The sequence below is a fragment of the Festucalex cinctus genome, chromosome 10, assembly GCF_051991245.1.
Source record: "Festucalex cinctus isolate MCC-2025b chromosome 10, RoL_Fcin_1.0, whole genome shotgun sequence".
Classification (NCBI taxonomy): domain Eukaryota; kingdom Metazoa; phylum Chordata; class Actinopteri; order Syngnathiformes; family Syngnathidae; genus Festucalex; species Festucalex cinctus.
In genome coordinates, this window is record NC_135420.1 from 21,218,899 (window position 1) to 21,239,571 (window position 20,673).

A 20,673-nucleotide genomic window follows, 5' to 3' on the forward strand; every position below is an offset into this window, starting at 1 on the left:
GTTCCACATTGAACTTCAGGTATATTAGGGTCTCCCAAGGGAATGCAAATATGTCGGGCTTTATTCATCGCTGAGAATATTATTTCTATCACCAGAGAGAATTCACATTTCGACCCCCAACAAGTACGAGTATCAGTACGTGAAAAAGCCGGCCAAAATGAGCCAGTTCCAGGTGGCCGTGAAGACTCACAACGACGCCCATTTCGCCCTCTCGCCCACTCCGCACGACAGCGCTGAGATGATCGAGATCGTGCTGGGGGGCCGGCAGAACACCCGCTCCTGGATCTCTTTGGGTAAGATGGGCGAGCCGCTCATCAGCGTCCCCACGCCGGACATCCTCTCCTGGGATGAGTTCCGCAGCTTCTGGATCGTCTGGAAGGGAGGTCTGGTGCAGGTAAAGGTCCTCTTCTGCTTGTCAATGTGATAGTGCTGAATCATACTCTCATGTAGTCAAAACAATCTCTCGCAATGCTGTGTGGCACATGCTTGTGTAGTCAACAATCACTCACACAGCTGCTGTATGTTTGGCACAACAATCAAAACAATCCCTCTCAAAGCTATGTGTGGTATTAAAGTTAAATGAGGCATACTAAATCTGTAGTGGCCTCATTATCACTCATTTGTTTATGCCAAAGAGTTCCTCTTGAAGCTATGAACGTCATAACAATCTCACACTCATATGCCGTCATGGTCGTTTCGAGGCTGGACCATAAAATTGTGCTGTAGCTCCGACAGTGATACTCTTGAGTAAAGCTTAATATGGACCCGCCTCTGTTGAGATTGGAATAAATAGCCTCGATGTATATGTGGACAAATAAGCAGACACAAATATCTTTAAGGCTATTGTAAGTATATAATTACAATCAGCTGCTTGTCATCTAATCAAGCACTGTGTGGAATAGCAGTCACACACTCGTAGTCAAAAGAGTCACTCACAAAGCTGTGCGCCGCACTCGCATACTTGTGTGGTCAACAGTCACTCTCATAGCTGTGTATGTGTGCCATAACAATCACTTGTCAAAACAATCCCTCTCAAAGCTGTGTGTGGCATTAAATGAGGCATATTAAAGCTGTGTATGTGCTAATTTTCTAACATTTGTGTACGCAAGAGTTCCTCTCAAAGGTATGAATGACATAACAATCTCTCACCCATGTATATATGGTCATGGGAGTTTTGAAGTTGGAGCATAATATTGTACTGCAGCTCTGACAGTGATACTCTTGAGTAAAGCTTCATACGGATCCTCATCTGTTGAGATGGGAATAAATATCCTCGAGCTATATGTGCACGAATCAGCAAATGCTCTGCTCGTCAACACAAACACCCTAAAGTCTGATGTGTGGCATAACAATCACACACGTGTAGTCAAAATATTCCCTCTCAAAGCTATGTGAGGCCTAATAATCACATGCCTCTGTTATCAAAGCAATCACTCTCAAAGCTATGTGTGGCATAACAATCACACACTGAGACGATGTTCCCCTCCCATTCGCCTCGCACCATTGACCTGTTCAATGCATCATGTATTCCAATTTGTTGTTGTTGTACTGTATTTGTTGTTAAACCATCATTTGATATTTGTAATTTATTTTCATCAGGTGGGCCATGGTTTACATCCATCCAATGCATCAATTATCCTTCAGTGGTCCGGCACAAGCCCTTTGCAGGTTTGTCTTTTAGAATCCCCGTTTATTTTTGGAGCATACATTCAGATTCACCAGCCATAAGTGAAAATCAACAAGGTATGAAGAAAGTATTTTTTGAACAGACTTAATAAAACTAACACACCAAACAAAACTTTTTGAATCTCCATTCAGGTTCGACACATAGGCTTCTCCACAGGTTGGGGCTCGGTTGGGGAGTTTAAGATCTGGAGGAAGGAAGACTCTGACGAGAACCACAACGAGGCCTTCACTCTGGGGGTCCCGCACAACATGGTGCCCGGATCTGAGCGAGCCTCCGCCTTTATGATCGGTACGTCTTCACAGGGAAACGGATTCAGCCGTCTCCAAATCCTTGTCAAACGATTGTCGTCCTTCATTTTTAGGCGATGTGATGGGGCCCACACTGAACAACCTGGACAAGCTTCTGCGATTGCCGTTCGGGTGCGGGGAGCAGAACATGATCCACTTTGCGCCCAACGTCTTTGTGCTCAAGTACCTGCAGAAGACCCGGCAGCTCAGCCTTGAGGTGGAAAATGAGGCCACCGATTACCTCTTGCAAGGTACAACCTGTCTGCTAAAAAGCTCATGAGGTTGGCGGTTCGAATTGCCTCGTGTAAGTGCACCCTAACTTTTATTTGTGACTGGAAATGTCAAATCTCCAGAATTTTAAAATTGATTGAATAAAATATCCGTACTAAGGATGTCACCTACTTGTTTTTGGGGACTGATGAGTGAGGAACGGCAGCTGTTAAAACTCATGAAATGGGCGCGTCGCTTCTATGAAGGTGCCTCTCAACAACTCAAATCCCTCGATGACCCGCTGTGCAAAAAGGAGCGGAAGCTGGCAACTGGGTTTTGTGGAAACTCCGGGAATGACATTTACTTTGGATAACAACTTTGTCTGTGGAACTAAGGAGAACTTTGACCCTGTTGGCAATGAGTACTCGGGATTATGGACTAGGACTGGAGCACTCCTGACCGCTCTTTTTCCAACTCCTCTCGATGTGGAAGCCCTACTGTTCACTTTGACCTCTCAGAAGCCTCGTTACATGTATTGAGTGGATTGTGCCAGATTAGTTTGGATAGAGGATTTGTTGAGGCAGAGTTGCCGTAATCACGCAATTTCCTAGAAGCCAACATGCTTTTAAGAAGTAGAGTACAGTGGAACATCTAAGGCAGGGCTCACCGACCACAATCCACACGCAGGCTGTCACATCAGACCTCTTAAAACCACCATTTCTCACCATGTGTGTGCACTTATGGCAGACAATGAGGCGCTCTAAAGCGGCCGCACCAGTGTGAAGACCCCATCCACACACTGGTTATCAAGTCGGACTCCCCCCATGCTACTTTCCCCTCCTGGCGCTTCTACCCTTCTCACCATGGCATGCGCACACTCAGGGTAGACAATGAGGCGCTCTAAAGCAACCATGCCACTGGACGTTTTTGCCACACCACAGTCTGACCCTTCTTTTGTTAAAAGTGTGGCAAAGAAGTCATAATTTGAAGTGAAATGAGTTTACGACATAATCTCTTGCTTTCATTCTCATCCGTACGCTCAGGTCAAACAATGAGGCGCTCTAAAGCAGCCATGCCAATGGATGTTTTAGCCACACCGCAGTCCGACCCTTCTTTTGGAAAAAGAGTGGCGAAGAAGCCGAAATTTGAAGTCAAATGAACTCACAACACAATCTCTTGTTTTCATTCTCATCCGCACACTCAGGGCAGACAATGAGGCACTCTAATGTAGCCATGCCAATGGATGTTTTAGCCACACCACACTCTGACCCTTCTTTTGTTAAAAGTGTGGCAAAGAAGACAAAATTTGAAGTGAAATGAATTTACAACACAATCTCCTGTTTTCATTCTCATCTGACCGCACACTCAGGGCAGACAATGAGACACTCTAAGGTAGCCATGCCAATGGATGTTTTAACCACACCACATTCTGGCCCTTCTTTTTTTTTTTTTTGAAGTATAGTGAATTTCTGACACAATCTCTTGTTGTCATTCTCATCCAGGCTATCAGAGACAACTGACCTACAAACGTCAGGATGGCTCCTACAGTGCTTTTGGAGAGAGGGATTCATCAGGAAGTATGTGGTAAGTCCTTACACAACTTTTAGCCTTCAATCTGTGTTTTCGCGAATCCGCATTCTTCAACTCTAACTGGGACACACGTGCCACCGGCCCGAGCACTCAAGGTTTCTGCAGCACCTCAGCACACACGCACACAACACCGGAGATTCGTTTCTCCCCCATTGTGGTGTTTATACTCACGGGGGGTCAGGAAGACAGAACCATCTCAAAATATTTGTAAGAATGACATCGCTGTTCTTCGTGGAGGAGTACGGCGCTGACTGTTTGGGGCCCTCATGCGCAGAGCATATATCTGCTTCATTTATGTGCCGAGGTGGGTATTGTGATATATAATCGAGCCGACGTTGTAAAACAGTGGGCTGCATAAACAACCAAGAATCGTAAACAAACTGCCAAATTGGTTCCTGTAGGTAGTCAAAAGTGTCAAGATTTATTTGCCATTGGAGCACTATCCATGTTCTAACCTCCTATTGAAGAGTTATACGTTGTCTGGAGTCACTTTGCCAAATGCCATTTTCCTGGCCGGGAGCACGGATGAATGACTCACCACCAGGATAGTCGCTCACCACTAGGAAAAAGCTTGACCTCTTCCCCTCGTGACTGACGGGATGTGAGGACGTATCAAGCGCTCCCACAACTCCAATGCGGGTTGTGGGCACAACACAGATGGTGCACTTAAAGGCAACCTTCACTGTGCCTTATGAATCCATCAACATGAGGAGGCTTGTTGTTATCCAGCAGCAGATGTTCATTTTACTAGTGCTAACATTTTCCAGGTGACTTTTGACGGCCCAGCCTACTGTGGAATAGTTGTGGGGAAATGTCACATGGTCTAGTGCAAAAGGGGTCTGCAATCTGCGGCTCTGGAGCCATATGTGGCTCTTTAGTGCCTCATGTGGCTCCCCGTGTATCTCTTAAAACAAAAAAAGAATTAGTAGGACTTTATATATATATATATATATATATATATATATATATATATATATATATATATATATATATATATATATATATATATATATATATATATATATATATATATATATATTACATTTTTATTTTTTAGATAAAATATTCTTTAAATGAATTGATTTACATTTTTAAAAAATGATTAAATATTTAAAACATGTCAGACTCCAAATTTTTAAGTAAAAGACGAAAAGTAGATGAAAGTTTTAAAATTACTTGAAAACCTTCAAAAAATGACTAAAAAATTTCCAAAAAAGAGGAAAAGCGGAAAATTGACATAAAATGTACATAAAATTGGCAAGATATAACAGAATTGAATAAAAAGATGCAGAAAAGAAAATGTTTAAAAACTATAAAATGTCCAAAAACAAAAGAAATCCTTAAAATTACCATAAAATATCCACAAAATTTCCCCACAAAAAGGTCAGAAAATTGATTTAAGAAAAAGCAGTCAAGAAAACATCCAATAAGTAACCGTAAAATGTCCAAAATCAAAAGAATAAATCCCAAAAATTACCATAAAATGTACAAAAATGTCAGAAATTGATAGCAAAAAATAAAAAAATATTCATAACATGTCAAAAAAAAAAAAAAGGGAGAGAAGACCAGAAAATGACCCTAATATGTCCATAAAATTGCCCAAAATGTCAGAAATTTGACAAAGGCAGAAAAATTTAAAAATGTTTGAAAAACAAAGAGTGAAACATTAAAATAAATAATAAAAATGGAAGAGGAACGGAATGAATATCAAAGTATTGAATGCTGCATATTTTTCTATTATGGTGCAGCTCTAATTAACTCTTGGGCCCTCAGTACATTAGACTACTAACACACTGTTGCTTTGTGGCTGCAGACAATTTTTTTCGTTATTTATTTGACCTAAAATGGCTCTTTTGACAGGAAAGGTTGCTGACCCCTCCTGGTCTAGTGGGTGGGGGACGTGATTGGGTCACTTTTTTTTAATATATATATTATAAATACAGTATATGGCTTGATTGGTGTGTGGCAAGAAAGCATCGTCGAGGACTCGGCTAATAAAAAAAGCACAATGATCCATGAAGATGCTGTTAAAAAAAAAAAAACTGCACGACTGGACAACACCTCAGAATATTTGTTGACAGTGATAATGCCCACATGGAAAAGTGTAAATACGACTATGTTTGGGAAGATAGTAAGCATCGCTTTCTTGTGTTTTGGCTATGCAGTAGCTCTGTTTTCTCTCTCACCGCATCCAAATCCGCTCTGTGGGCCTTTCGTAGCCAATTGCACACTTCAAAGCGTGAATACGTGATGGCTTTTTGAAGACCATGCATGGGTGTTGTCAGAGATAAAAGCCTAGTGGGGAATGTTATCATGTAGATGTATTTCTGTTTAGGCTAAAGGCCACATTTTATTTTTTATTTTTTTTTGGAACAGGAAGATCGTACAGATCATTCGTAGAGGTGTCAAATAGTACAAATGTGTAAAATGGTTTATTTTGATAAATCTTCCATCCTCAATAGTCTTTTCTTTTTGTTTGTTTGTTTTCATAACATCCATTTTTTACATACCTCCTTCCGCTGACAGATTGAAAGAATGTGACTACTTGGACAAACTTCACACTTGGCCGCAAAAGTGTTTGCCTTCAAGCTCTTGAAGTTTGACAAGCTGAACATTTTCTCTGGGATTTGCCAGCACAATTTTGTTCAAATATCTTTGATACCTCTCCTCTCCCTTCCCGACCCCCGTTTGCCTCCCCCCCGCCCCGTCTGCGCTTCCTCCAGGTTGACGGCGTTCGTGCTGAAGTCGTTCGCCCAATCGCGGGCTTTCATCTTCATTGACCCCGAGGAGCTGCGAGCGGCCAAGTCGTGGCTCATCAGGCACCAGCGAGACGACGGCTCCTTCCCGGCCATGGGGCGGATTCTCAACAAAGACCTCCAGGTAGATGGATGGCTTCGTTGAAGGTTCACCGGGTTCTACTTGCAATTACGTAGCGGGGACAAAACATGGATGGTGCAGATTTTTCACGTCTGATTACGTTGTTTGAATCCAGGAAGGAAACAACTTATTTCTATGCAGCCTCAGCTATAGTAAACTCCATCTTTTTTTTTTTTTTTTGGCAGGGTCTAGCTGTGCTGCAAAATAAAAGAAATTATATTTTTGTCTTCCATCTACAGGGTGGAATCCACGGGAAGATCTCTCTGACGGCTTATGTGGTGGCAGCACTTTTGGAGACGGGGATATCAACTGATGTAAGCATGTGGAAAAAAAAATAAAAAATCACGGTTAATCGCTTACGGTGATTACAAAGGCTTTTTTTTTTTTATCAATATTTTTTGCCCACCAGTTAAAGAGCACCTGTTATTTGTTAATTTTTTTCAACATTTAATGTTATGAGGAGGTCTTGATAAAATTTTAGCCACTGCACACGCTCATCAAAATGGCCCTAATAGTTTGACGTGAACAAATATTCTGAATGTCATACGCAAACATGTATTAAATGCTTTACTGTAATGCATGTATTTATGTTTATTTCTCAATCACAACCTGCGCTACCTGTAACGTAACCATTCACTGTCAACTAAAGGCTCATCTGCGGTCAAAATTAATACTGTGATTAATCTGCGTCAATACATGATTCATGCGATAATTTTTTGTGATTAATTAATTAGTTAATGTTTTGGCAGCACTAATATATATATATATATTTTTATAGCGTATTCAATTTTCTGAACTCCTTTCCACTCCATATGCTTCCTTTCATGTTCCCAAAATACCCATATCAGGATTTTTTTTTATTTATTAATTTTTTATTTACTGTTTTTTTTTTTCGCCAGTGTCGCAAACTAGTTGAAAGTGTATAAACAGCACCTCTAGTGGTGGCGGCCAAGTAATGCATTCCACTTTCCCGCAATTCAAAGAATTCACAACAATTAATTAATCACTTGTTATTCTCTTTATTGGACTTCCACTAAAGTATTGGCACAATCACCTTCTTTCCATTAGTTTGGAGTGCGAAACCCAGCTAAAAGTCTTTTACAAGCCTTGTAAAAACAAAAACACTTTTCCTGTTTGCACCATCGGATGTAGTGCTGATTTTACGGGTCTCATTTCATTTCAAGGGCAACAAGAGGTGCCGTCCCACCAGCTGTGGGAGCACACTGCGGAATGGCTGATAGCTGCAAGGAAGGATGTGCTGGCAGGCCGCCCGCCCGCTCGCATTTGTTATGCCTCGAGTCAGCGCTGCAAATCTGATAACGTTTTTTTTTTTTTTTTTCACCGCGTCAAAACATCGTCGAATAATGCGCCGAGACGTTTAGGTCTCGTGAAGGACGATTTACATTCCTCGCGAATCAATTCTGCTTTTTGCCTAAGCTCTTGTCTTTTACGCTTCAGTGGTCCTCTGCACCACATTGGCATCACAAGCAACCTGCAGTTGATAGAATAAGTCTACACACCCTTGTTCAAATGCCAGGTTTTGACACATTTACCCACAAATATGAATTATTGTTATTATTACTATTATTATTATTATTATTATTATTATTATTATTATTATTATTTACTCATTCAACCCCAGCCATTTTCACAGAAGCAATCCTTTTCTCTCCCGGCAGATTTTGCAAGGCCCACACAATATTGTGTTTTATTGCTATAAAAACATGGAACCTACCAAAAGAAAGATTAGTCTCATCTTTCATCAGGAAAAAAAAAAAAGTGTATTTCTATCTGTTTCCGTTTTGCAGCAATTGGTATTAGAATATAGCTAAGTTTCATAATTATTCACAAATCTATTTAGAATTGTGACTAAATGAACTTTTTTTCATCATGGCCCTGGTTGAGCTCTTATACTCTGCTGCCACCTGCTGGGCGTTTGTATAATAACTACAATTTATTCAACCGTTCTTTGCAGTTGAGAGGCTGCATCAAAGCCTTCTGTATGCTATAGCATAAAAAAAAACAACGTATAAATACGTCTTTGGGACAGTTACAATATTTAAAATAGAACGTATTTATATGTTTTTGGGAGCAAATGAGTTAAACAGCAATCAAGTACGGTGCTTTATAAAAATATTTGTATGTTTTTATGAGGAAGATAAATGCCCTGAAGAATGTTAAAGTGGAGCTTTGCAGTGTAATAACAAAATGGCTGCAAAATGGGACGTGTTTCACCATCAACCTTTTCTCTCCAATTGCACATAGTTGAACCCTCCTTTGGATTCACGCATCCTAACCTCACCCTTGATCTTTTACAACCGATAAAAAACAAATATGCAAGAAATTTAAATCGGAAAAATCCTTCACATCAAAGCAAAAAACATCCATCGCCTTCCAATTTGACTTTATGAAAAGACGAGTTGTGGGGGCTTGTCATCTCTTAAGATTAAGAGGGAAGGTCACATCTGCCAAAGATGAAAGCTAACGTTCAACTTGTTGCTTGAGGGGGGAAACGTCGATTCGATAGCCGCGCCCTAAGTGAAGATTTGAGCGTGCACGTGGGACATTTACGTTCACTTGATGGATGATGATGTGGAGCACGGCGGAATCGTGTTTACACGCGTGTTCAGCAGTAAAGAAAATGGAAATTGGCATAAACCTAGGTGGAAATTAAAATGGATCGATGGTTATTTATCGGCAGTTTCCTCTCTTTCCACACTTCCTTGACAACCGCGCCATCTTTTTTATAGTTCAATAAAAACTAGTACGTCAAAACCCAATACAGTATGGCAGTCATTTTGGGCAGATCTAGTCATGAATGGTGTCTTTAAACGAGTGTTTCTCAAATTTTATTTTGCCAAGGCATATATTTTACATTCGAAAATTCTCACAGTGCACCCCAAAAAAAAAGTGTTCTTCCTGTCACCATACTTCACTGGCATAGCCTGATGAACAAAGATACATTATTTGTAGTACATAAATAATGATTTTGTGACCAATTAGAGGAAATTGGATAATTTCCCAAAGTACACCTGAATGTCTCACAACGCTCTAATCGAGAATGACTGAACAAAAACTGTAAACTGGTGAATAATGTTCCTGTGTGGATTAGCAAAGATGTTTTAATAGCATCCGTTTTATCAGAACCACATTCTTAATAAAAATCAATGTGGATGTATGCAAATAACTAGGGCTGGGTTTAAAAAAATTGAATAATCGATATCAAATCAATTTTCCTTTTCGAGCCTGATATATCATAAAACCATGAATCGATTATTTTAATATCTCTTTTTTTTCCCCAGAAATTTATAATAAAATAGAATTTTAAAGATATTTTTGTATCTTATCTTAAATTTACTGAATTTAAAAGTCTTTTCATATAATTAGGGAAGACCTGACTTATTGCACTTTAAGACAAGTCAGGATCTTTTTAATTTATGTTTACAATTTTTGAATTAGAATTATGAAAATATTTTCATCTCATCCCTGCAGCTGTTAATATTTGTGTAACACTTAAGTGATTATAAAATGTGTTAACTTTCATTAACTCTTTGGCTGCCAAAAACGTTTAATAACAATTTGTAAAATCATGCTGTATGCCGCCATAAACGTGAAATGACGTCAACTGCGTTTTTTTTTTTTTTTTTTTTTTTTTTTTTTTTTTTTTTTTTTTTTAAATCATTGGGCAGTGCAACGTCTTAAATGCAGCGCTGCCTGGTCAATGAGTTGTGAAAATAAACTCACCCACTAACTATGGCAGCATTGTATCTCTTTTCAATGGGCCACCGGTGTATGGAATTACAATGAAACATGACGAAATCTAATGAAATCTGATGAAATAGAACTTTTTCAAAGATGATGTTAATGATCAAAGCCTTTGTCATATTATACCTAATTCACAGAGCATCACTAAACAAAAAATGTTAGTGTCAAAGTCACTGTTGTGGAGAAAATGTATCTTCACAAAACGCTTGTTTTCTTCTTATCGTTTCAATTTTCACCCAATGTCACATAAATTGCCTATTTTCAAATGGTGATTACTAGAGAACGGAATAAGTTAGAAACATACTTTTTTTCCTAATGAAAAAATGGAATGTGATCTTTTATTTGGTACCCACATTGTATATGTAGTAAAAGCACACAATTCTGTTTGCCTTGAAAGATGAGTTAAAATGTGTTAATATCTTACGCTTGTCTCATGTTTTGTGCGGTCCAGGAAGAGAAAGTGGCAGTCACCAAAGCCAAGGACTTCCTTGAGACCAACACCTACTCGGCCGACGACCCTTACACCACTGCCCTGTGCGCTTACGCCTTGGCCCTGCTCCGCAGCCCCTTTGCACCGCTCGCCCTGCGCCGCCTCAACCACATGGCCATTATGCAAGGTGCCGTCGCGGTCGTCGCGATGAGGAATAACATCCCATCCATATATAAAATTAGAATCTCTGTCGTGGCAGATGGACTCGCACACTGGAGCCTGATTGGGAGCACAATGACGGACGAAGACACGTTCATGGGCTTCAGCGACGGCCTCTCCCAATCAGGTAGACCAACCGGTCCGCTTGATATCCACCTCGATCACGCAGGCCTTCTAAGTGCCGAGCGTCTGTTCCCAGTGGTGTCGGCAGAGGTGGAGATGACGGCCTACGGTCTCCTCACCTACACCCTCCTCGGGGATGTGGCGTCAGCCCTGCCCGTGGTCAAGTGGCTCTCGCAGCAGCGCAACGCCCTTGGCGGCTTCTCGTCTACACAGGTGGATTTGAGTTTGAATTTTTTTTTTTTGCTAGCTTAATGCTAACATGTCATGGAAAAGGCTATTTACGGGCTAAACGAATAGCATCTGTTGGATGCATGCCTATGCACTATATATATGTCTGTGTTATACTGCCACCTGGTGGCCATGTTGCATCTCACTAAGGAATTAAAAGGATACTTTACTTATTTAGCCATTTTTGTCAGTCAAACATGAATATTTTGTCTATAATTCATTTGATACTTTCATTATTTTTCATGTACAATTAGTACCTTTAAAAACACATTTGGCAACTTGCTGTCGACTGAATATGACATCATGAGGGGTCAAGTAACCAATCACAGCTCAGCTTGTGAATGTCACATGACCAAACCTATAAAACAGGTGAGCTGTGATTGGTCACCTGAGCCCTTGGGATGTCATTTTCAGTTGTAAACTGTGTTTTTAAGGTACTATTTGTACGTGAAAAATAACAAAAGTATCAATTATAGACAAACTATTCACTTTTTATTGCTATAATGGACAAAATAAATGAAGTGTCCCTTTAAACTTTGATCTGAAGGCACCGCGCACAGTTTAAATTGGAACTGATGACATTGCATCTTTCTTCACCCGCGTGCCAGGACACGTGCGTCGCACTGCAAGCGTTGTCCGAGTACGCCATCCTGTCCTACGTTGCCGGGGTCAACCTCACCATCTCGTTGGCCTCCACCAACCTGGACTTCCAAGAGACCTTTGAACTCAACAAGGACAACAAGAAACTCCTTCAGAGCGCCAAGGTAACCACGCCGCTTTGTTTTCATCACGTTTCATTCATAAGACTAATTTAAAATTTCTCATTGGCAATTATTAGTGATAACTGGCACCTTACACAATACAAATACAAATAAGCAACACTACCAGAAATAATCCATAGGAAAATAGTCATGTTCAGTCACACACAGTCCAAATACGGTCAATTTCCTTTTTCCCCCAGAAATCGATCGCCCAAAATGTCTGCTGCTTTTACGCTTTACGAACCAATTTAAAGTGTTACAATTTTTTTTTTTTTAAATTAGTGATACAGAAGGCTTAGTGACATAATTTTGGGGTGGTGTTGGCTTGATGTTGGTCTGCAACAGTATATGATAGCAACATGAACAAAATCTCAAACAAGATGGCATTTTTTATTTTTTTATTTTTTTGTTTTTTTGTTTTTGACATCCAGAAAAGTCATGATTTCACCCGAGAGTGAAGATTTAATGGGATCTCGCCTCTCACCTACTATTCATGATGTGGCAATAAATTAACCCAATAAAAAAAAGAATCAATCAATTTAAAGAAGTCCCTGAACTGAAATCCAAATCCAATCCAATCTATTTCGATAGTACAAGCGTTTCCCTTTCCAAAGTGCTGCAGGTTGAGATCCACAAATATATTAAAAACAAAACAGTCAATAAAATGCTAAAATATAATAAATAAAATAAAAATAAACAAATTATTAAAAAAACAAAAAAAACAACACGAAATACTTCAAAGCTTGGTGATAGATGACTCACATCTCCCTTGTTGATTCTTTGACACTTTTTTTTTTTTTTTGGCTCAGATTCCCAGCATTCCTACAGGCCTTTTTGTGAGCGCCAAAGGGGAAGGCTGCTGTCTCATGCAGGTAACACGGTGTGACTCGCACAAACAAACACACTTGTTGCACTTAACCACACGTGCTTACCTCATCGGCTCGCGGGGAAGATTTAGTTGGCAGCACGCAAGTTTTTCGTTGCTCCTTTTAACATACAAATGAATCACCGGCAATTGGAGTAATCTGGTAAGAGTTTAGGGAATTGCTGGATTTATGCCCTGCAACTCCCCAGGACGGGATGCTGATTACTTGCTGCCTTGACACGGGACAAACAAAAAGCTCTTTTACGCGCTTTAGTCGTCTTTATTTTTTTGTGTGGTTGTTTTGTCTCTTAAAAGTATGTCAAACATGTTCATTCTGGGGTGTTGTGCAAGTACCAATCATTCATTCCTCAGGCGTCTCTAGTTTCTTTTTTTTCTACTGCCGTAAACAACACGAGAACAGCTCCGGGCAGCAGCACCTGGCTTCGAATGACATGCGTACAACGGCCGGGAAATCAAATCAAAGCCTGTTTGTGTGTTTGAGTAAGCATGCATGTGCATATGCATGTGCGTATAAGTCCCTCCCACGAATAGCAAAAATCCGCGTAGAATTGATGCCCATTTAAATGAAGTGGAGATCAGTAATAATGATGATAATAATTCTTCAAAAAGCTGATAAAAATAAAACAGGTTTTCCACATAAAAGGGGGGGGAGTAAACACGCATATAAAAACATTTTTAAATTATTGAAACAAATAAAAAATATATAATTAATACAAATATATATTTAAAAAAAAAATAATTATATATATATATATTAATCTGTGGGTGTTGAACCGGGTTATGTGGGGTTGATTGTAAGAATTTGAAGACATTAATCTTAATTATTTTCAACCTCTCAGGGATACCTTTTTAACAATAATTCTGTTAAACCACAAATCAAAAGCAACGTCTGATTTTCATTGGTTAATTTTCACTCACATCTTATTTATTATTACTTTTGTCAAATTAAAATCTGAATCAGATTCAAAGGCCAATTTTGTGAAAACACACAAGGACTTTGTCTTCACAGAACCCGTTCAAGAAACACGAAAAATAACAATGACTAAGAAAGGGAGACAGAACAGGAAGTCTGATAGTTCGCAAAATAGCGCACCGAGTTTCTTAGATGAAAAAAAAAATTCTGTGATGACTGTAGGCACCAAAAATTTCATCCACATGTGTATATCCTGATTGAGTCCATATATTTCCCAGATTGACGTTTCATACAACGTCCCTGACCCCGTATCCAAGCCGGCTTTCCAGCTCAAGGTTGACCTCAAGGAGGCCTTCCCTGGCCGCCATCCGCAGCCACCCCTCCCGTCTTCCTCCTCATCCTCCCGTCATCCCGCCTCGCGTCCCCGCAGCCGCGCCGACAACCGCTCGGAGCTCAACCGCAAGCGTCGGGCGCCGATCGACGACGACGACCCGGCGGCTCACCATGACAAAATGGATTTCCACATCTCCTTGGAAATCTGCGCCAGGTGGGAATCTCGCCATAGACCTCATACACATGCCCGCCCCTTTCTATCCATCAGATGACCTCACTTGTGTCTCCAGGTGGCTTCATTCGGGCTCCTCTAACATGGCCGTCATCGAGGTCCCCATGATCTCTGGTTTCCGAGCTGATGTCGAAAGTCTTGAGAAAGTGGGTAAAATCACACGCGCATACACGCATGCTTTAAAAATAATTGCAAAATTATGCAAATACATCAGCAAGATATAACTTGATAAAATAAATGTTCTTCAACTTCATTGCCCTAAAAGTTTCCCCATAGCAGAATGGTTTGACCCAACCTGCCATGCGACACCGAGCACCTGTCAATCATTTCAAAACTTTATTTAAAATTAAGAGAACAGATCTTTACTATGACCCCAACAGAAAACAATTAATCCTGATAATTTTTGTATGCACAAATCTATAATTCATTTCGTTGTTTTTGTTGGGGGGTAAAAATATTTCACAGGGGGTCATCGTTGAAAAAAAGGTTTAGCACCACTGATATAGACAGACCAGATTCAAAATAAATAAATTATAGTTTTACTTCTCCAAAACTAAACACATTTTCAAACACACCAAAATATTCAACCCTCAATAAAGTCTGCTAGCTTAATGCTAACATATAATGCAAAATGCCATAACCGGCTAAATGGAAATTATAGTGTGAAACATTCATACAACTGTTCCTTAAACACCGAGCAGCAACACATACAGAGTATACAAAAATGCACACAGGTGTCTGTTTAGTTTGGGACCTTTTCTGCCTCTTCTTCACTCTAAAAAGAGAATTGCTGAACCAATTTAAGTCTAAAAAGAGAGGATGGATGGATGGATGGATGGATGGATGGATGGATGAACTTAATTCAGTTGTGTGTTCACACTTGAAGCAATTCAATTAAGTCGTCAACAATTTTCTTTTTAAGTCTTAAATTGGTTAAACAATTCTCTTTTTAGACTGTTCTCTTCTTCTTATGCCGAATGTTCCTAGTAGGCCTCAGTGCTGCCCTGCTTGTTTGTGGCACAATGAGGTACTACACTGAGGGTGCTCAACTCTAAATGCGGCTTTGTTTGAATACTACAAAAACCCATCAATGTAGCACCCGTGTTAGGTCTTTGTACATGGACAAAGTAAACAAAGTAATTGTATACTTTATGTTAGTGTGCCTCCTGGTGATGGCGCCAGCTCAGGCTGAGCGCCTCATAAACCCCCACTGTCACCTTTGACAGACTGAAAAGTTGCCCCCTTGGGGAATGAACTCTACAAACTCACTAGGCACGCTCTTAAATTAGCAATTAAGCTAAGCTAATCTTCTATATGGTTATACATGTCTACACGACAGTGACTACTTTTGACATTTCAGCGCACATTCACAAGCAGTTGTCGTCGGTAGGAGACTGTGTGTGTTGACGTATTTTCCATTTTTGTCGTGAGTGCATACGGTTCACATTCCAAGCAGATTTAAAACGAGGACCAGATGGACTTTGATTATTGTGTACACCGTATAGCGTAATGCGTTGTTACGAGGGTTCAGTCGCCGTGTGCACGTTTTGGCTTGTGGAGAATCTCAGTAAACATCGTTTTCCTCACATGTTACATACGGGTAGATAATTTAATCTGGTGTTAATTAGGGCTGAGGTGGAGCTGTCCAGTCCACCGTGGTGCTGACTACTCCCATTAGTGCAGTGGAACAAGCCAGGATGCTAAATGCTAAATGGAAATTACGCAAATGAATCCCCAGTATTATTCCATTCAGTACCGTTATTGAGGCCTGTTTCTATGTGTGGCCCTCAACAGTTGCTGATGGACAAGCGTGTGGGTTTGAAGAGGTACGAGCTCAGCGGCAGGAAAGTGTTGTTCTACTTCGATGAGGTGGGTTTCCGTCCATAAGAATAAGAAGACACTCAAAATGTTAACAGGGGAAGTCAAGCTTCAACATTTCTTGACAATAAAATGTTATTATGTGACCTCACTGGTCCAAACATGACATTCTGATTAATATTACATTTGTGAAATGAGTTATGAAGCAAAATCCAACCGTTTTTAATCCATCTCACGGGGCGGCCATTTTGCCACTTGCTGTCGACTGAAGATGACATCAAAGTTGCTCTCAGGCAACAACCAATCACAGCTCAAATGTTTTGTGAAGTTGAGCTGTGATTGGTTGTGTAACTATGATGTCGTTTTCACTTGTCAGCAAGTGGCAAAATGGCCGCCTTCTGATATTGATGAAAACTTCTGGATTTACTGCTTAACTCATACTCTACTAACACAATATTAACCAGAATACTAGGGGTGTCACGATTCGCCAACTCCACGATTCGATTTAAATTTCGATTTTGGGGTCACGATTCGATTTTTTTTTCGATTTTTTTTTTTTTTTTTTTCCCGCTCCCCCACTTTATAACACAGAGGCATATGCTTCTGTAGGCTAAGGCTAGTCTATGATCATTGGTTCTATTCATTGTACAGTAAATCTTATTTCAAAAGATCGGCTACATATAGGTGATGCAATTTCCATATTATTTTTGTGTAAATTTATGTAATATATGATAATTGACATTAGGCAGGAATGATCAAATTCAAAGAATTTATTTACAATATAAAGTTAACCGTCTTGTTCTTACTGAAGTGTAAAATAAAAAATAAAAAAACAAAAACAAAAAGTCACAGTGGGTGCCTGCCATCTATTGACTGTTTTTGGTTACAACAGTGTGCTGTGCGTTCCTCTTAAAATAATGTGCAATGTGCAACAACAACAAAAAATATATTGTATCCAAAGTCATGGAACAAATACAGCCTGAACAAACTATATCCCAACATTTACAGTTGCTGGGCATACTGTAGCGTGGTTCAAGTACACTAATTAAATGTTTGAATCCAGCGTTTTCCAAGGCTGCAGGTCTGCTGCTATAAATAGACCTATGGATCTGGCGTTTCGCGCGAGCTGAAGTGTGTGGAAGTTTCACTGTAAATGAGGATGAAATAGTTGGTTGGACCGTTGTTTTCCCACTTCTAGTTGAATTTGATAAATCTAAATCTTTGTGATGCCTGCGTAAATGTCCCGTCATGTTTGTCGTGTTTCCCGTTGTTACGGCTGGCGGCTCGGGCCATTCAGTTTGAATGCGCCAGCGCGACACTCTGATTGGAGGACTGTGCCAGCGCGACACTCCGATTGGACGACTGTGCCAGCGCGACACTCCGATTGGACGACTGTGCCAGCGCGACGCTATTGTGTATCCGTGTATTATACCCCTATTGGTTACTGTTGTTTCTCCTCCGTTCTGTCAGTTCTGTCAAATGCGGTTATTATTTGTTCACCTTCCACTTTCACTCCCTTGTCAAACCCCTGCCTGAAATTTCAATTAAAACTACTCAGATGTTAAAGTCGACCCGTGTTTATATACTCTATATTTTCTGTTATTGTGTTACTTCCCTTCCCCTTGACGAGCCGGGCGTAACACCGTGGCCGAGTACAGTACGCGCACATAGCATATCTTGCAACTGTGGTCTTTTTATCGACAACGTGAACGTTGGCGACATAACTCACCGGGAACGCAAAATGTTTCCAAACTGGTGACGAGAGAAGCGGGAGCGGCTTGAAGCACCATTGCTGTGTCTGTCCGCGCTTGCCATCATGACTGCAGGAGAAGTCAGCTAACAAGTGCCGTTAGCTAGTAGCTGAATGGCTGCGTCTCATTTGCTTTCCTGGGAGGTGGCGGTGGCGGCGGTGGCGGCGGGCGCGGGGGGGGGGGCATCGAATCGTGTGTCCTCTCTTCTATTTCGATGCTCGAAATCGTGACGTAATTTCGATCGATTTCGATAAAAAATCGAAATCGTGACACCCTTACAGAATACCATATTTAGACTAGTTGGGCTGCATAGAAAATAATATTTTCAAGAAAAAAAAGTGGGATGTTTTTAAACTCCAGTATTGATATCACGCAATAAGAACAGCAGTGTGGCAACTGTTCGAAATTCACATTATATAGGCAGATTTGTACTGAATTAAGACTGTAAATACAGAAATAAATGTGACATAATGTTTGCATCCCGTGTTTGTTTGTCGCCCGCTTGCATGTCAGATCCCCAGCCAGTGCATGACTTGTGTGGCCTTCCAGGCTGTCAGGGAATACATTGTGGGCAAGACGGCGCCTGTTCCGGTCAAGATCTACGACTACTATGAACCAGGTGTGCAACCTATGCATATTCCGAGTCACCGTGATTTATGAGGGGTTTTTTTTCCCCTTAAAAATGAGTCAAGTGTTGCTATATGTTAAATGAAATGTTATATATCAAAGTACTCAAAAAGTAAACAGTACTGGTATTGACCTTAAAACCAAGAATGGAATGCAATTCGGAGTGAATTTCATTTGACAGTTTTGACATACAAAGTGACCTTTGACATACCCCTAGCTAAGATTTATTGCCTGAGGTGACCATAACTCAAATGTGGCCAGTGATTTAAAAAAAAAAAAAAAAGCATGATTGATTTACAGCCTTCGAGGCCACCCGCTTCTACAACGTGAGCGAGAGCAGCCCGCTCGCCCGGGAGCTGTGCGACGGCCCCACTTGCAACGAGGTGGAGAGTTCGTCCAATCACTGGTCAGGTGAGGCGGTACCGCCCCCTCATTCACGTGATCCCCGCCGCCCCGTCTGCCGCCCGTCTTTTCTAATCAGATTTCCGCAGGTTTTGTGCAGGCAAACCAGTGCAACAACGTGTTTGGCTGCCTGGAGGAGGAGCAGTTTGAACGCTGCACGTGTTACCGGGACTGCGGCTACGACGGGGAGCCCGTCTGCGGGTCCGACGGACAGACTTACCAGAATCGGTGTCAGATGGAGGTGTTCGCCTGCCGCAACGGAACTCGCATCAAGCAGGCCCCCGCGTCACAGTGTCCTCACAGTAAGAATGTCGTCATGTCCGTTTTTCAGCAAAAGGGATGAAACGAAGGATGGGCGAGTGCGATATTGGACCGATACTCTACCTTATTTTAACTCATTTGCTCCCAATAACGTGTAAATACGTTTTGTTTTGTTTTTGTTCTAAGTGTCCCAAAGACGTATTTATACGTTTTTTTGTTGTTTCGTTTTTTATGCTAGAGCATACAGAAGGCTTTGATGCAGCTTCTCAACTGCAAAAAACGGTTGCAGAAATGGTAGTTACTACACAAACGGCCAGCAGGTGGCAGCAGAGCAAAGGAGATCAGCCAGGGCCATGTAGAAAAAAAGTAAAATTACTTACAATTTTAAATAGATTTGTGAAAACTGATGAAACTTAGCTGTCTTCTAATGCTAATTGCTGCAAAACGGAAACAGATAGAAACATACTTTTTTTTTCCTGATGAAAGAAGAGACTTTCATCTTTCTTTTGATAGGTTCCATGGTTTTTATAGCAATAGAACACAATATTCTGTGGGCCTTGCAAAAATCCAGTAAAACAGCCGGGAGCGAACGGGATTGCTTCTGTGAAAATGGCTGGGAGTGAATGAGTTAAAGTATTGATACTGGCCCTCTTGCGGCCAATTATGATTAGGAACAATTATGATCAGAAACTAGAAATGAGAAGAATAGAAAATGTTGATAAAAACGAACCAAACAACTTCATTCTGGGGGTGAACAGTATTCAAGCTAAGCTAGTGAAGCTAGCTCCGGTTTTTATGTAGTAAGTGTACTATTTGTCAGATGTGTGCTAGCTCACGGCCTGTTTGTTGTGCGTGTGTGTTCAAGTGGGTCAATTCTCATTGGACTGTGTGTACACTGTTCAGATGTTGATTTGTTTTTCTTTTGTTTTTGTTTTTTTCCGAGTGCAGTCTTTTTCAGATCACAACTCGACTCACGCTTACACACGTTTACCCCCCCCCCATTCTGACCTTGCACAAATGACAGACTCCTTTTGTCCTAGCCTTTGAAATCCTTGTCACATTCCTTTTCCGACGCGCAGCCCAACAACAAAAGGAGCCTTCACCAGCGCGGCAAACAAGACTTTGAAGAGGAAGAAACACTTTCAGCTGCCACAAACATTGATCAAACAATCATTTCTTTTTTGTTTGAGTGTTTGTTTGTGTACACTCATGCGCGGTAAAGGTCATTAGCCCATTTTGAGGAGGGGATCCACTTATGATCATGCCGCCCACC

At 40.8% G+C, this 20,673-nt stretch overlaps 1 protein-coding gene across 1 annotated transcript in view; it reads left to right on the forward strand.

The window, feature by feature from the left end:
• The window catches only part of cpamd8 (C3 and PZP like alpha-2-macroglobulin domain containing 8), a 46,469-nt gene that overhangs the window by 23,176 nt on the left and 2,620 nt on the right, over positions 1-20,673 (forward strand). The window contains exons 24-41 of the mRNA XM_077534659.1: positions 96-394; positions 1,600-1,668; positions 1,819-1,975; positions 2,049-2,225; positions 3,687-3,768; positions 6,498-6,654; positions 6,891-6,965; positions 10,868-11,033; positions 11,106-11,192; positions 11,265-11,401; positions 12,025-12,180; positions 12,987-13,049; positions 14,255-14,523; positions 14,600-14,687; positions 16,336-16,410; positions 18,624-18,729; positions 19,038-19,148; positions 19,229-19,441. Of these exons, the coding sequence (XP_077390785.1) occupies positions 96-394; positions 1,600-1,668; positions 1,819-1,975; positions 2,049-2,225; positions 3,687-3,768; positions 6,498-6,654; positions 6,891-6,965; positions 10,868-11,033; positions 11,106-11,192; positions 11,265-11,401; positions 12,025-12,180; positions 12,987-13,049; positions 14,255-14,523; positions 14,600-14,687; positions 16,336-16,410; positions 18,624-18,729; positions 19,038-19,148; positions 19,229-19,441 (2,487 nt within the window). The remainder of the gene's footprint in view (positions 1-95; positions 395-1,599; positions 1,669-1,818; positions 1,976-2,048; positions 2,226-3,686; positions 3,769-6,497; positions 6,655-6,890; positions 6,966-10,867; positions 11,034-11,105; positions 11,193-11,264; positions 11,402-12,024; positions 12,181-12,986; positions 13,050-14,254; positions 14,524-14,599; positions 14,688-16,335; positions 16,411-18,623; positions 18,730-19,037; positions 19,149-19,228; positions 19,442-20,673) is intronic.